The sequence below is a fragment of the Phocoena sinus genome, chromosome 18 (assembly GCF_008692025.1).
Source record: "Phocoena sinus isolate mPhoSin1 chromosome 18, mPhoSin1.pri, whole genome shotgun sequence".
Classification (NCBI taxonomy): Eukaryota; Metazoa; Chordata; class Mammalia; order Artiodactyla; family Phocoenidae; genus Phocoena; species Phocoena sinus.
In genome coordinates this window covers 77,873,543-77,889,927 of record NC_045780.1, presented here as the reverse complement: position 1 = coordinate 77,889,927, position 16,385 = coordinate 77,873,543, and the positions used below count along the sequence as shown (strand labels likewise).

At 48.3% G+C, this 16,385-nt stretch overlaps 1 protein-coding gene across 1 annotated transcript in view; it reads right to left on the bottom strand.

Annotated features, from left to right (window-relative positions):
• The window catches only part of ARHGEF7 (Rho guanine nucleotide exchange factor 7), a 126,376-nt gene that overhangs the window by 85,950 nt on the left and 24,041 nt on the right, over nucleotides 1–16,385 (bottom strand). Inside the window, 1 exon segment of the mRNA XM_032611759.1 lies at nucleotides 12,546–12,632. Coding sequence (XP_032467650.1) covers nucleotides 12,546–12,632 — 87 coding nt within the window.

The window sequence follows — 16,385 nt, the reverse complement described above, 5'->3', positions numbered from 1 at the left end:
ATTTATTAAGTTCTGCCGTCTTATATGGGTGTGGTTTGTGACAACCCAAAACAATTACAATAGTAACAAAGATCACTAATCACAGATCACCATAACAAATATAATAATGGAAAAGTATGAAACACGTTGAGAACTACCCAAATGCGACACAGATATGAAGTGAGCGTGAAGTGAGCAAATGCTGTCGGAAAAACAGCACCAACAGACTTGCTCCATGAATGGTTGCCACAAACCTTCCATTTGTAAAAAGTACAGTATCTACAAAAGTATGGGAAGTTTGTACACAGGTATGCAGAGCTCAGAAGTGAATGGCTAAGTTCACAAACAGTACCGGTCTTCAGATTCTGGAAAGCAGAGGTAACATTTTCTCCTCTCCCACATGCCAAAATATACACAACTTTCTAGCTCAGATCCCAACACCGCCCTCAAATGTCCCTTCCTGACCAGAGCTTGAGGTCCCAGAGGCAGCCTTGTGCCGCAAGTCCCCATAGGGCAACCTGAGAGGAAGGAGCCCCGGGCAAAGGGCTCTGGGGCCCCGCCCCACAGACTCCACGGCGAATACAAAGGGAAAGGGCACCAAGAGACCTGGTGGACGTCACCTTAGCCAAGTGATGGAACTCAGCGCCGGCAGCACACAGCACGTCAGCATCGTAGGTCTGATACGACCCACGGGAACACAGAACAGCACCTGTGCAGAATTCCTGCCTAAAACACTTGACCTGAACTGATTCAGTCCTGTCCAGACTGTGGGGCACTCTACATGATAACAACCCCAGATTCTTCAAAAACGTGCAAGTCATCAAGGATAATGGTGGAGGAGCCGTTCTGGAAACTACAGAGACCAACGAGACATGACAAACTGAATGCAACACAAGACCTCTGTTTGGTGCCTGTGTTTAAAGAAAAGCCACAAAGGTCACCTGGAGACCACTGGGACCGCGTCTGAGACGGCATCCCTAGCACAGTGTACAGTGTCTGGGCTGTGCCAGCAGGACATGGTTGAACAGGAGGAGGTCCCCGTTGTATAAATGCACGTACTGAGAGCATGAAGAGGCCAGTGGCACGACGCGTGCACACGGTTAAATGGTTAGTGCAGCAATGTCTGCACAACGATGGAGTGAAGGCACAGGGCACTTACACTAGTCTTCCTGCCTTTCTGCTAGTTTTAAACCTCTCAAAATAAAGAAAAGGGGGGCAGGGCTTCCCTGGTGGCGCAGTGGCTGAGAGTCCGCCTGCCGGTGCAGGGCACGCGGGTTCGTGCCCCGGTCCGGGAGGATGCCACATGCCGCAGAGCGGCTGGGCCCGTGAGCCATGGCCGCTGAGCCTGCGCGTCTGGAGCCTGTGCTCCGCAATGGGAGAGGCCACAGCAGTGAGAGGCCCGCGTACCGCAAAAAAAAAAAAAAAAAAAAGGGGGTCGGGGGACAGATTATGAGGCTCTCTCTCGCATCCCCTCGCCACTCTGGCTTCACTTTTAAGTAGACAGCGAAGACTCCACTCACCATCCACAGTTTTCCTGTAAAGGTCTCATGGAACAAGGACTCAAACCAGCGATCCTGACAGGCCCCCGTCACTTCAATCGTGGCCACACCAACTTCCCTCAAATGCCCGGCACAGCCAGGCTGGCCTGATTCTGCCACAAGAAGTCCGGAGGAAAGCAGACTTCCCTCTCTGTCTCCTCAGCTGGCCAGGCCCCTTGGCCCTTCGGCAAGCCTGGGGAAAACACACGGCTCCCTCTCCCGGCCAGACCGCTCCTGATGTCACCAAACCGTCATTTAAAGGGCCTGCCAGGTCAGCTTTAAACACGAACTAATTAAATCAGATACTCTCCAAGGGGATGCTGGAATCACTACCTTAAAAGCTCCACAGTCTACAGCCCAAGCGGGCACCACGATCTACCTATTAGTCTTCCTGAAGGGCACGTGCACGCACGTCATTAACCCCAGAGCACGGTGGAAGATACCAATCGTCGGAGGGAGTGAGGCCCTTCCCTTCTCAGCTCAAGGACCAGGCACTTTCTCTAAACTACCAGGGAAAATACCCAATACACACTAAATAAATTGGGTCCAAAATTTGGGACAAATTAGGTCAGAAATGCATATTCTGGCTAGGAAGTTCATTTTTTAAAACATACAAAATGCAGATCTTCACATCTAAACACGGTCTGAAAGGCCTCAAGATTTGTTTTGCTCTGTAATTATTCACTGGGAATCTCTCCGCTCGCTGGTTCCCAGGACTTAAGGGAACTCCTCAGGGACACAAACTGCTTTAGGGCAACGGGGGGGAAGGGGCTGCGCCTTCCTGCGAGACCAACGGGGAAATGCCTGTCAGGAAAAGGGGTTCCCTTCCTGAGAGACCAATGGGGATTTTCTTGATTTGTTTTAAAATGAAAATATCAATAGAAAAGTGACAGCTAAAAGATATTCAAAGAAGTTTGTTTTACTAGACTTAAAAAAGGTGGGAAATAGGAAGTAAAAGAGGGGAATGAGGTCAAAAGGCAGGACCCCAAGTGACTAGAATTTCCTACGGCCAGAGAAACAGGCGGTCGCACCAGCTCAGGACCCTCCCCATGCGCAGGCAGAACGCAGCGTCCAACAGCAGCTGCTCTACCTGAGTCGCTTCCCAAAGGCCACTGGGCCGTGACCAGTTTGCAACAGGAGAAAGAGCGTGTAGAGGGACGAGGGCACACGGCAGAGCGGCACGTGGGCTTCTCCAACACACAGCTGCCCGCGCTGCTCCAGGCCCTCCCACGGCCTTCCACGGTGCAGCCAGAGGACACGGTGGGGACCAAGAACGCAGCCCTGTGCGCCACCTCGGCACATGGAAACAAATGGTCCCCCCGAGGCTCCCGCCAAGAGCCCACCCAGCTGACACCCCGTCCAGGGCCTGTGAGACCCCGAGCACAGAGCCCAGCCGAGCTCACCGGACCGCCAGCCTCACTGCAGAGCTGAGAGGCAGGAAATGGCTGTGTTTCTGCCACTACATTTGGGGTCATTTGTTAGGCAGCTACAGAAAACCAGCACACGACACCAGCTGTCTCACAAATAAAATGCAAGGACTGAGATCAATTTTACCGCAGAGTAGCTATAAACCCACTGAAACCAAAACTTCTGCAAGAGATCTAGACTCTCAACTCAGTTCTCCCTTTGGCAGAAGCTGAGGCACCTTTCTCATTCCAGTTGATAGGAGAATTAGTGCAACAATGGAAACAATAGTGAATGGAATGCAAGTACTTTTATCGATCTTAGAAAAATGTAAGTGTTTTTGTTTTTGTTTTTAAACAAGTCAGGAGATGTTTTTGCTACCCTGCAGTACTAAAGAAAGCACTTCCGGGATCAATTCTCCCCTCTCGGCTTAGTGAAGTGGGCAGTGGGTTCCTAGCCTCGGAACCGCACTGGCAGCCGGATATCACTCCCTGGGATACACAAGAGCTGTTCCAGATACTCTTCCAAATGACTCAGAGTAACCGACACATGACTCCACAGGATCAGAAGCTGCCTTCAGGCTCAACTCAGGTCACAAGGTGAAACTAACAGACCCGCTGGCATGCCTCTAAGACCGGCTCCTCTAAGTAGCTGCAGCCACCGCTCAGCTAAGCACATCCTCATTTTAAAGCGCCACCTGTGGCACAGGCTGGGCATTAGCCAGGTAGCCTCCTTCTTAAATGAGCACCTGGCATGAAGGAGCTCCGAGAGGGAGCTCTGACAAACCGAGCAGCTGTGGAAAGAGGAAACAACTAGAATTTTACTAATAAATGCCCCTCGAAAGCGACAAGCTAACCATTATCAACACAATAAACTGAAGTAAAGATGTCGCGGTGTCTCATCTTCTACCTCTCAGATGATCACACAGACCGATTCCAAGGTCTACAGATTATCCTTTGCAAAGTCGCATTTTACAGAAGAAGAAACTGAGTCCCAAAGGGGCTACGGGTCCTTATCTGCCCCGAACGTTTCCAGACATCTTCTGGGGATCTGCCCTCATACAAACCCAATTCATGGACATCCAAATTGAGGTCTGACCCAAGAGTGGAGACCAGCAGGGTGTCTACCTTCAAAGCCCTACAGAGCGTCCTGAATGCACCTGTCCTATATGCTGGCACCTCCTCAGCAGCTGGCCACGGCTGAGACCATCCTTCCTGCAAAAGGACAGTCCATTCCCATGAAGCACGTCTGAACGACACATCAGAACCCTGCAACATGAGCTAAAAAGATGGAGGCACAATCGTTCACATGGATAAAGTGAACATTAACGGATTAAACCTTACTGCTGTCCCGTCCATCTTGTTCATCCTTGGTCTCACGCATTCAACACAGATCTGACCTGAGTACCTATGCATGCCAGCACTGGGACCCACGTGTATTCACAGGGCCCTCGAGGTTCCCAGGCCAGTGCGCTGGATGAGGAGGGAGAAGCTTCACTGAAGACTGCAACCCTAGCTTTGCAGGATGCGGACACGTGCCCAGCCCAACACCCAGCCTCTAGCCGAGCCCCTTCCTGGAGGCTCCGAAGAGTCAGACACAAAGTGAAGAGACATGATTCCAATTCCTCCAAGAGAGCCGTCCTCCCCTTTCACCCCACAGTTCTCCTGCCTCCCACCCTCCACCACCCAACAGTGGTCAACAGTCCTCAAAAGGACCCTTTGGAAAAGCAGCCCCAGGTCCGTATGTTGCTTCCTGTCATTACTACCGACAGGCGGGAGGAATGACAGCTGCCTTGGAAGCTGCACTGAACCTCAGTGCACGAGAGACGAGGAGGTGCCCTCGCGGCGGGGACGGACGCGGGCCGAGCTGCCGCGTCCCATCTCAGCCTCATTCCTCCGTCTCCTCCAGGCCGGGTCAGGGACACAGCTCACTGCGCTTACCCAGCCTGCCTGGGACCAGCCTGGGGCTTTAGCCTCATCAATACGACAAGTGACAGGAGCTTAAAATATCCGAGCCACCTCCACTTTTCCCATTTCACCCTTAATTCCACCTTGCTCTGTTCCTGAACCTCTTCGGGAAGCTTCTTAAGGGGTGTCACTGTTCAGGAGGCCTCTGATGAGCGGGACGGCGGGCTGCTCCACCTTCACGAGCTGTGGACGTAGGCAGGCACCCTACACGCCAGCGCCTTGGTTTCCTAGGCACAGCGCGGGCAGAACGATCCAACCTGAGAGAGCTGCTTGAAGACTGAGCGAGCTGACCCGCGTCTACGGGGCAGGGCCCAGGATGCAGTGGGCACTCAGGGGCCACCACTCATTCTCGCCACCTCTCGGGCTCCTCTAAGAGCACCGCCACCAGGGGAGGCCCAGCGCAAACTGAAACCGCAGAGCTCGTCAGAGGGGGGACAGCAGAGCATTAAACCCAGCACGGGGCTCTGCGTGACGACTCGGTGGCATGCCCACAAGGCCAGCCCTGCCACCAACCAAGCTCCCCTGAGAACCTCCACTAGGAGTCAGGCTAAGAGGACTGCCCTGCGATCCTCAGTTCACCTAGTCCAGCCCGGGCACAGCGTGCCCAGCAGAACGCAAACGCTGGTTCACACCCGCTGGGCTGTGACCCGAGACCTCCTCACCACCTCAAGTCTCCATCTCCTCGGCTACAAAATGGGGAAAGCACCACCTCCTCCGCAGGACATCTGGGAGGATTAGACGATACGGCACATATGAAATGCCTAGGCACCTACTCTGTACCTGACAAATGCTAACCCCATTTAATTCCAAGCTGACTGCCCACCCCCAGCCTCTCCAGTGACCTAGACTCGCGCGGTCCAACATGGGGCCGCCTGCCTTGTGAGCTGCTGAGCGCTTCCAGTGTAGCTGATTCAGAGTGAGAGGTGCTGCGAGTGTGAGAAACACACACCAGATTTTAAAGACTTAATGTGAAAAGACAAAGTAACGTCAATAATATTTTAATGTTAACTACACGTTGAAATAAGAACATTAGAGGTACACTGGGTTAAAGACAATGTATTATTAAAAATAACTTCATGTTTCTTTTCACTTTTTTTTTAATGTAGTTTCCAGGAAGTTTTAAAAAAACAAACGTGGCTCACATTATATTTCTATTGGATGGTGCTGATCTAGACAATGAGACACCCAAAGACCTGAAGGGAAGTCTAGTTCTCCACAGTGGAAAGCAGCCTGGATGCAGAAGGGACTAACCACTCGCCCACAGGACAGCTGGCCAGGCTCTACAATGGAACACAGAGGGTGAACGCAGACACTGTCTGCCAGGAAAAATTAAACAGAATCATAATATCAGAGCAGAATTTGACATTCTCCGCTTTAAGTACCTACAAGATATTCAGAGAATAGTTATTCATCCCCTAAATGACTTCTTAATTACTTACTGTCTCTCAACTTCTTTAAACGGCAAGTTCTGGCAAAAACATGAATAAACTGACTTCAAGAATTGAGTCGGTCAATAAATACTACATCATTACCTACCACTTCCAGCTCACCATGGAGTCAGGAGCACAGGTGACCAGCTAAGATGACAGACTGCTGCGTGACCTCAAACACACCTTCAGTACAACGTTGTAGCAAACAACTTTACCTGAATCTAGGTCGAAGGTAACACCTGGGTGGGGCATCTCATTCCCAGGGAAAGGACTATATACTTTTGTCTTTGTTTCAATTAATCTTTTGTCTTTGTTTCAATTAATCCTGAAGCCTACATCAACAAGTTTCAAGTTTTCACATGAGCATGCCTTAGTTATTCCAATAGTATTTTTAAATATTCTTTTGGAGAAAATCTCAATCATAACCTTGTTAAAAATCTAGAAGAGAACTGAGCACGAGGACAAAGAAGTTTAACAAAAGAATCTGTCCGTCAGAAATACACAAAGAAGATGAACGTTTTAGAAAGATGCGTTCTTTCCCTAACTCATCAGCCCATCAGCCTAGCTGATTACAACACTGGAGAGCCCGCCTGATACCTTTCCCTTCTCTCTCGACTTTAAAGACAGAAAATGAAAACTTCATCACTCACACAGAGGGAAATCGGCACCTCTGCACACAGTCTCAAGCCGTGCTTCCAGCCAGAGTTCCCCCTTTATAGAGCGACCCCGGAACAGCCAGAGGTTACTTGTCAGAAAGCTGGAAGGAGCTCTGCCAACGTCTACAGTTTTCAACTTTGATTTCCTAGTCTAGCAGCTTTCCTTTCACATCCTCCTTTGTGAGTCCAATGGAGGAAACCTTGAGTGCGTCTTATCTGCTTTTGTTTACCATTTACGCAGAAATGCGGGCACTGCAGACGATACAAGAAAGAAAAGCCAAAATGTTTACCCCAAGGGGCTTCCATTTTCCCGAGGGCAAGAGAAGCAACTGATACAGGCAGTCACAGGACTGACTGCAAAGGCGTGCTCTCACACACTGCTACGGGCAAGGCAGAAGGATAAAAATGTCTCTGGAGACAATTTGGCAATAGTGCTTTAAATGTTTAAAAGCCCTGCCTTTGACCTATGCACTGCCCTATCAAGGAATTTCTCCTTCAGAGATAATCAAAGATGCAGGATTCTGTACAGAAATGGCCATCACACAGATCACTGTCTACCACAATGAAAGCTTAGAAACAACCTCTACATCCAAAAGTGGGGATTAGCACCACAAACTACAGAGAAGCCATTAAAGATAACCAGACAGATATTGAACACAAGAAAACAGCCACTACGTTAAGTTAAAGCACATTATAAAACATTTATACTATGATGTCATGGATATTTTAAAAGCATATTTACGTACGTGCAAAGGGGGGGAAGACTGAAAAATATACACTAATTTTCATATTGGTTATCTCTAGATGGCATAATTATATAATTATTTTCTTCTTACATTTCTCCATTTCCTGAAGTCTGTATAACTGAATATGGATTATGGGGTAAAGTTTTTCAAAAATACATACCAACGTCGTTCAAACTACAAAAAAACGGTAACAGTAACAGCCACTGTCTATTTAGCACCGAAAACACGTGAGGCAATGTTCTTAAGTGCTATATGCTAATTCATTTAATCCTACAACAAATACGAAGGGCCTGCATCGTGGTGATGCCCCTTATCCAGATGGTAGAGCTGGCAAGAGGCAGAGTGGGACAGAAACCCAGCGGGCTTCAGGCCAATGTGCTTACCGGCCCTGCAAAGCAGAAAGCTGATATTCATGGGCAACCACCAGGAGGTGAGCAAGGCCCTGCAAGTACACAGGACGCTTTTATTGAAGGCGCAAATCGCAGTGGGAGAGCACGCCCAGCTGACTGTCCAGAGCCCGCCCCAGCACGGCTCGCGGCTGCGCAGCACCACGTACACAATTCCCGGGAAGTGAGACAAACTGGGTTTTCGGTGCAAAATTACTCTGAGAAGTGGCCAACTGCCACTGATGGTGATACAGGTGGAGAGGCCTAAGAAAGTAATGACTCAGCGAACAGATATAACGTTGTTAAAACAGGTAAAAAATAAGACGGCGTCCAAGTCAGCAAAGACTCACATCTGTGATGTGAACAAGTCCACCATTCACCCTGCAAAACAAACACCGAAGAGCCACCAAAACAGTCTCATAGAGCGAAAGTCAGAACGTTTCCTCCTCGACAGTCTCACGGTCAAGGGAACAGTTTTCTTTCACAGTTCTAAGCACTAATGAACGACTACGGCATTATTTCCCTTACACAGATCTGCCTGTTCCGGCTTACCTGTGGTCATTACAGACATACATTAGTTTGCAACTGCTGACGATCTACCTAATCACACAGATTAGTATAAAGTGAGTAATGCTGCATCCCAAACCGGACACCACCTGCTTCTCCAGGAAGGGTCCAAGAAGCAGGGCTGCCTGCAGCAGTGGAAAAGCCCCTCACTCAGAGCCAAACACCAGCTCCGTGCCCCAGCTCTGTGCCCCAGCTCCGCACCCCCAGTCCCCTCAGCGGGTTGCACAGCCCCAGCTGGCCTTTCTGCTTACTTCCAGCATGGAGACTCTCACATCCACCCCCACTCCCCAGGACCTGCTGAGCGCACAACCTCTGGAGACGGGTCCACACATCAGTATTCCTTAAGGAGCCCAACAGCAGCCCTGTGGCTAACGTTCACGCAGTTAATAGTGAGAACTGATGAGTCAGGCTGCGTCTCCTTCCTGTAGAACAAGGACTGTAATAACTCAAAAGACGAAGGAGCAAACTAAGACAACACGTGGAAGTCCTTTAGAAAGTGTTACGAATAACCAAGAACGGCATGCTATTGAGAACTGAAATCAGGGGTCAGATGGAAACTCTGGAAAACTATACAAAGACAGGACTTGGTCTGCATGAGCAACCTTCTCTCTCACACACAACGTTGCCTGCACGTCCAGGACAAGTTCTGTCCTTGCTACACGTGCTAGGCAAACGAGGGTTTCCAAACACAATATTCCCAAGCGGGAGAGAATCACGGTGCCTGGCTCCTTGTATCAGTAAACTTAACTTTCTAGAAAAGTTCCAACTTTATTTATCAAGACATAATAGTTCTAAACAGGGTCATCTTACATCCTTATTACACCATTAGGAACATGAGAAAAAACCTAAATTCTTATCAAATTCCATACTATTTAAGGAAACAAAAAAGTCAAACAAGATGCTTGCTAGGAAGCAAACATTATACGAAAGCTGAAAAGATCATCCAAGATATATGTGCTGTTTTCCTAAACACAGTTTTCCAATTTTTAAGTTTTTTTATTTTTCCAAATTTAAAAATGTTTTCCAACTTAAAACTTAAATTGCTTCTCAAAGTTTAACAATAAATGCAAATCGTACAAAACTCCTTTAAAATTAAAACTCCTTTCATAATCAGAACTCATTAGGGGAATAATACTTGATTTTCCACAGCGAGTTAAGGTGTGTATGTGTTAAAATAACTGATAAAGTAATTATGACGTTCAGTTCCCCTCTTCCTTTAAGAAATCTTAAGACAGTTTTTTTTTTAAATAAATTTATTTATTTATTTTCCGCTGCATTGGGTCTTTGTTGCTGTGCGCGGGCTTTCTCTAGTTGCGGCAAGTGGGGGCTCCTCTTCCAGTGCATGGGTTTCTCATTGCCGTGGTTTCTCTTGTTGCGGAGCACAGACTCTAGAGCACAGGCTCAGTAGTTGTGGCGCACAGGCTTAGCTGCTCCGTGGCACGTGGGGTCTTCCCGGCCCAGGGCTTGAACCTGTGTCTCCTACACTGGCAGGCAGATTCTTAACCAGTGCGCCACCAGGGAAGTCCCCTTAAGACAGTTTATAATGGTGGTAGACAAGAAAATACATATACCAAAGACAGGCAGTCTGTTACAAACACAATGCAGTCTAAACTAACCCCTGGAAAAACCTACCTTGACACTTATATAGAACAAAAGCTAATTAGAATTCAAGCTATCAATCTTGAGTTTCATGTTTGTAATTTCAAAAGCTTTCCTGTCAGTCTCTTGTCTTCCAGCATTTTGTGAAAATGAAGTGTGTAGAGCTACAAAGTGTTTCAAAAGAGCAAAGTCCTTCTCTCCTCACTCCCTTTCCATGTATTTTTCTTTAAAAACACTGGGAAACCGCCCGCCACACTGTGTTCCATGTGTGAGGCTGTCTTTCAGTGAACAAGCCTGTCCCTTCACATCACAGATTACAACAAGTCTGGAAGCCCAAGTTGAGTCCATACCATACAGAGCTCCTTTTTCAGAGTGACTAAAAAATGTATGAGCTTTCTGATGTGCTTTTTTAAATTATTACCTCTTCTTTAATTGAAAGTTTTAAAGTTTAACTTATAACTGAGCTTGAAAGAATGTTAACTAAACTTGCCTCTATTGTAAATTTACTGGAAGAGATATTTAAATACCACAAAATAAGTCATACTTGACTTCTTTATATAAAAGGAAACCTTTCCTACCAACTACAACGGCCAGGTCATCAGGCAATCACAAGTATTAACTGAAGGCCTACTATACGCCAAGCACTGCTCTAGATACTTAGGATGTGTTAGTGAACAAAGTCTCTTCTAGAACATCTTTAAATAAACTCAATTTAACAAAAATAGTAGCTATATACAATTTCAACAGCAACCTTTGGAAAACTAAGGATGAGGTGTTTTGGTTTTCTTTACGTTCAACATTCTTTAAAACAATACCTTCTTGCAAAGTGAGTTTCAAATTTAGTCTAATGAGAAACTAAACTCAATAGTTTGAAGGGGATAATAAAATTCCTCAACAAAGGTCAAAAAAAGCAAAAACTGCTACAAGCATTTATTATCACAGCCTAACGGGGAAACTCAATGATAAAACGACAAAGCCCACCCAGCAGAGGAAAAGACCCTTCTGAAACAATGTCTCTCCCACGCCTAAACAGCCACCATCTCCACTTTGGACTCTCCTCTGAGCATTTTCACTTATCTGTACATGATTTCCTCACAGACATCAAATGCTACCAACTTGGTGTTGCCAATCATATTCATAAAGACAGTAATTTACTCTTATCAAACTTCAACCAAGAGATAAGCGTTCCATATAGCCTTCCTCACAGATTTGATGACCTCTACATTTATTTCCCAAGAAACCTAAGAGATGGTTCTTTTAGGATGCAACGGTTCTGTTGCAGATGCTTTCATATACTGTTACCTAGAAGCCTGGTATAATTCATCTCAGTACTCAGATAAGGAAACAAAGGCAGAGAGTGGTAAAGCCGCAGGTACAAAAGGCAAGATTTAAACCCCCAACTGACTATAACCACATTAGTCTGTAATTTCCAAATAAAAAAGCAGCTACATTTCTGATCTAAAGCCCTTTCCCAGGATTAAGAAAAACCACACGTGGTAACATAAGATGAAAAAGAAATTTCCAGGGCTTCCCTGGTGGCGCAGTGGTTGAGAGTCCGCCTGCTGATGCAGGGGACACGGGTTCGTGCCCCGGTCCGGGAAGATCCCACAGGCCGCGGAGCGGCTGGGCCCGTGAGCCACGGCCGCTGAGCCAGCGCCTCCGGAGCCTGTGCTCCGCAACGGGAGGGGCCACGACAGTGAGAGGCCCGCGCGTATCGCAAAAAAAAAAAAGAAAAGAAAAGAAAAGAAAAGAAATTTCCAGAGAGCTGCTACTGAAAGACTGTATTTAGCACAGTGACAAAATTCTAAGCACCATGGAAATGACACCCACGCCCCAAGACATAGATTAACATGTCCCTAACCAATTGTCAGAGTAAGAATCACCTAAAGGGAGTGACACTTGGAGGACTGGGGGCCCATTTTATTTCTCCTGGCTCCGCCTGATCACCTGCTTAGGGTTCTGACGGCTGACCCAGACCTGGATGCGCGTCCCCCGAGAATCCCTAGGGCAGAGTTAAAGCTAAGGCAAGTACCAAGGAGTCAGAAAGCGCCCCTGCCCAACAAACGGCTGTCGAAAACGTGTTGTCACCTGCACCACGAGCTACTGTAACCACCTGTCCCCATCGCAGCGGGCAAAATGTGGGGCTCCTCCCTGCCCTGAGCCCGCAGTCGCCCCTGGGGAACCCGCGAGCCGAGCGCCGGGCGCCGCCGCTACGGGCCGTTACCACGCCCGCCCGCCTCGCGCCCCAGCGCCCCGCCGGCCCCGCCACTCACCTCCAGGCGCAGGGACGCCCCGCAGCCTCGCAGGAACTCGCGGATGTTGCTCAGGCACTCGCCCTCGCTCCGGGGCTCCGGGTAGACCTGCAACACAGAGAACAGGCGCTGAGCGCCGCGGGCAGGCCGCGAATGCGCCCCGAGGGGAACGCGACGCGGCCCCGGCGGGCGTGCCGGCCGCGCGAGCGACCAGGGCGGGCTGCCCCGGCAGCCCGGAGCTAGCCCGGCCGCCCCCGGCGCCCGCCCGCTCGGCCGCCGCCTCTCCTCACCCTTTTTCCTTCCTCCGGGATGCACCAATCTCAGCCCCTTCCCTCACCAGGAAGTGGAACGGCGCCGGAAGTGACGTCTTCAGACCGCGCCCCGGCAGGCCCCGCCCACAACCTCTTCCGGTCCCCGGCCGTGAGGGCGCGGCCTCTTCTCTCGGCAGCTGGCGCTGGTCTTCCGACGCGGCCTCCCTGGCCCGGCCCACGCGCGGACTTCTCCCCGCACTTGGAGCTCGCCCTCGGACGCGGCCCACCTGGCCCGGCTCACGCGCGGATTCCCCATCCCCGCACCCGGCGCTCGCCCTCCGACGCGGCCTAGCGGGCGCAGCCCGCCCCTCCCAGAGGGACCCGGGAAAGCTTGGCTTCCTCCGCTTGAAGCAACCACGAAGGGACTGTTGAGAACCTGTTGTTTTCTCAGTTCTTCCCTGCCCCCGGCTCGGGGAGAGTGGAGCTGGAATTCTCATACGATGACTTAAAACAATTAGCGACGTAAATTATGCCGGCTGGGATTAGAGTGCATTGTTTTCTTTTACTACATATAGGCCGTGTGCTTCATCAGTGATTAGCCAAAATAGCTGGTCACTCGTCAGCGAAAAGTCAGCTGGCGAGAGATTGTGGCGAATGCAGCCTCCATCACAGGTGAAGAGCAGCGAGGGCTCCTGCAGACTGTCTGGTGCTTGGTCCGAGGCAGAGCTGTAAAGGCCACGGCCACACGTGTAAGCAGTCACTGACAGCTTCCCAGGGCAAGAAACAAAGGAAACCAGGAATGGCACCGGTTACACAGAACCATCAGGGGAGAAGCCTGAGATCTCAGAAGAGCTTTTTGTTGTTCTGAACAGCATGTGAAGACTTTTTACACTAAAGTATCGTACAGAATTCTAGCATTTGGGGACGTTCAAGACATTTTGTTCTTCTGTCCTCTAGGGGGAAATAACGACATTCATTTAGGCCTCTCTCAGGAATACTGCAGTTTCATTTCAAAGTGGTCAGGTCTTCTAAAACTACAAAAGAAAACCAGGGTGTTGAGCAGTGCCAAGAGGGAGGAAATGACACTTTTTTTTCTCTAGAGTTTAAAAATTCTTAGAAGTGCCAGCATATTTCCCTCCAAATACTGAACAGATTTGTTTGTTTTGGTGGAACTTGAGAGAGAGTGGAACAGCAAAGCCAAAGCTGCCTTCTAGTCCATTTTACTCCTCCCTCACACTGTTTTTGCATACAAATACAATCAGTCCTCATTCATGGATTCTATATTTGCAAATTTGCGTACTCGGTAATATTTATGTGTAACCCCAAAATCTGTATTTGCGGCACTTTCTCATTTATAGACGTGTGCAAAGCAGCAAAATATTTGAATTGCCTTATGCACACGTTCCCAGCTGAATTTGAACAAGGCCATGCTCTGCCATCTTCTTGTAGCTTATAATGTAAGCAAATGTCCTTTTCACTCCACTGGTGCCACATTTTTCACTTTTTTTTTTTTTTTTTTTGCTTGGTGATTTCACTGTTTTAAATGGCCCCCAAACGTAGTGCTAAAGCACTGTCTGGCATTCCTAAGCGCAAGAAGGTTGTAATGTGCCTTACAGAGAAAATACGTGTGTTAGATAAGCTTCACTCAGGCCTGAGTTATAGTGCTGTTGGCCGAGAATTCAATGTTAATGAGTCAACAATACGGTACATCCAGAAAAAGGAAGAGGATATTCGCAGATCTGTACGTGAAGCAGCTCCGGAAAGTGCTAAAGTAACCTCTGTAGTGCGTGATGGAGCTATGGAAAAGATGGAAAAGCAACTAAATTTGTGGATTCATGAGATGACAAGCAATAAAAAGAGTGTAGTGGACAGTGTTGTTGTGAGGCTGAAAGCCAAAGAAATTTACGGTCATGTTACCCAGGGTCAAGAAAACGTTAAACCCTTCTCAGCTAGTGCAGGCTGGCTTGCACGATTCAAAAGGCGATACCACATGAAAAATGTTAAACTTGCAGGCAAGGTAGGTTCTACAGATCAGGAGGCTGCAGAAGAATTTAAAAAATACCTGCTAAGCATTATACATGAAAAGGGTTATATGGAAGAGCAGGTTTTCAACGCTGATGAAACTGGCTTACTTTACAAGAATGTTGGCAAACGAACCTATGTAATGCAAATGGCCTCCAAAACTCCTGGCTTTAAATCATTCAAAGACTGTGCAACCTTGCTATTATGTGCAAACGCCAAGGGTGACTTTAAGTGCAAACCCCTCATGGTACACAGAGCACAAAACCCACAATCACTTAGAGGGAAAAACTTGAACCGTATGCCAGTCCACTGGAGATGGAACAAAAAAGCATGGATGGCGTCCAAAATATTCTGGGATTGGTTCCACAACTGCTTCATCCCAGAAGCTGAACGTTATCTCCATGGCAAAAACCTTGCCTTCAGGGTTTTATTAATTTTGGATAATGCCCCAGTTCATTGCCGTGAAGAACTTGAAAATGCCCACCCCAACATAGAAGTTCTCTTCATGCCCCCAAACACAGCATCTCTTATCCAACCCCTCAATCAGGGTGTGATAAAAGCTTTCAAGGCACACTACACCAGGGAGCTTTTTAGCAAGGCTTTTGAGGCTCTCAACGCCAATGAGGAGACCACCATGATGGACTACTGGAAGTCAGTCACCATACGCAATGTTATTGATTATATCAGCACAGCCTGGGACAGCATCAAGCAGGCTACTATCAACAATTGTTGGGGAAATGTTTGGCCAGACTGTGTGAAAAATTTTGAAGGTTTTGAAGGTGTTACAGAAAATATAACGAGCAGTGTCAAAAGCATAATGCATATTGCACAACAGATAAGTGGAGACGGTTTCAGTGACATGAAAGAAGGCGATGTGGAGGAAATTTTGGCAGAAGTGGCAGTAGAACCCACCAACAAAGACCTGGACGAGATGGCAAAACAAGGCAATGGAGTTAGTGATGATGAGGATGGTGAAAGTCAGCCTGAGACTCCAAGAATCATCCCTCTCACAGCAGCCAAAATAGCAGAATGGAATTCTGCCTTGGAAAAAATTTTCAATGACATGGAAAAGTGTGACCCTGTGCCCGAACGCAGCCTCACGTTTAAGCGCCTCACCTCCACCGCGTTCATCCCTTATGCCGAAACACTTAAAGATTTGAGGCAAAAAGCCAAGCGGGTGAGGCTGAAGCAGTTTTTCAAGCCAGATTGGGAGGGCAAGTTGCCGACACCGTCACCAAACTGGGAAAGCCAGACTCCTGAGGCAGAGCTGCCAGATCTCACAGGCCACCCTCCCTGACATCTTCCTTCCTGACTCTCCCTCCATTCCCGTACAGCAAGCCGAGGTCACCAGGTTTAACCCCACCATGCACTGCCCCATCACGTGTCCCATGGCTCCATCAACAGTAAGGTGGTTTCCATAAATTTTAAATGTTTAATCTTCGGTTAATGCTTTTTTTTGGAGGGGGGCTTTCTTTCTTGCATTATGCTGTAGTATCCAATATACAGTGTGTATTTGTGTGTGTATGTGAGCGGTGAACATGTACTGTGTATGTGACTGAATGGAAGAGCTGAATTAGAACAGTCACAC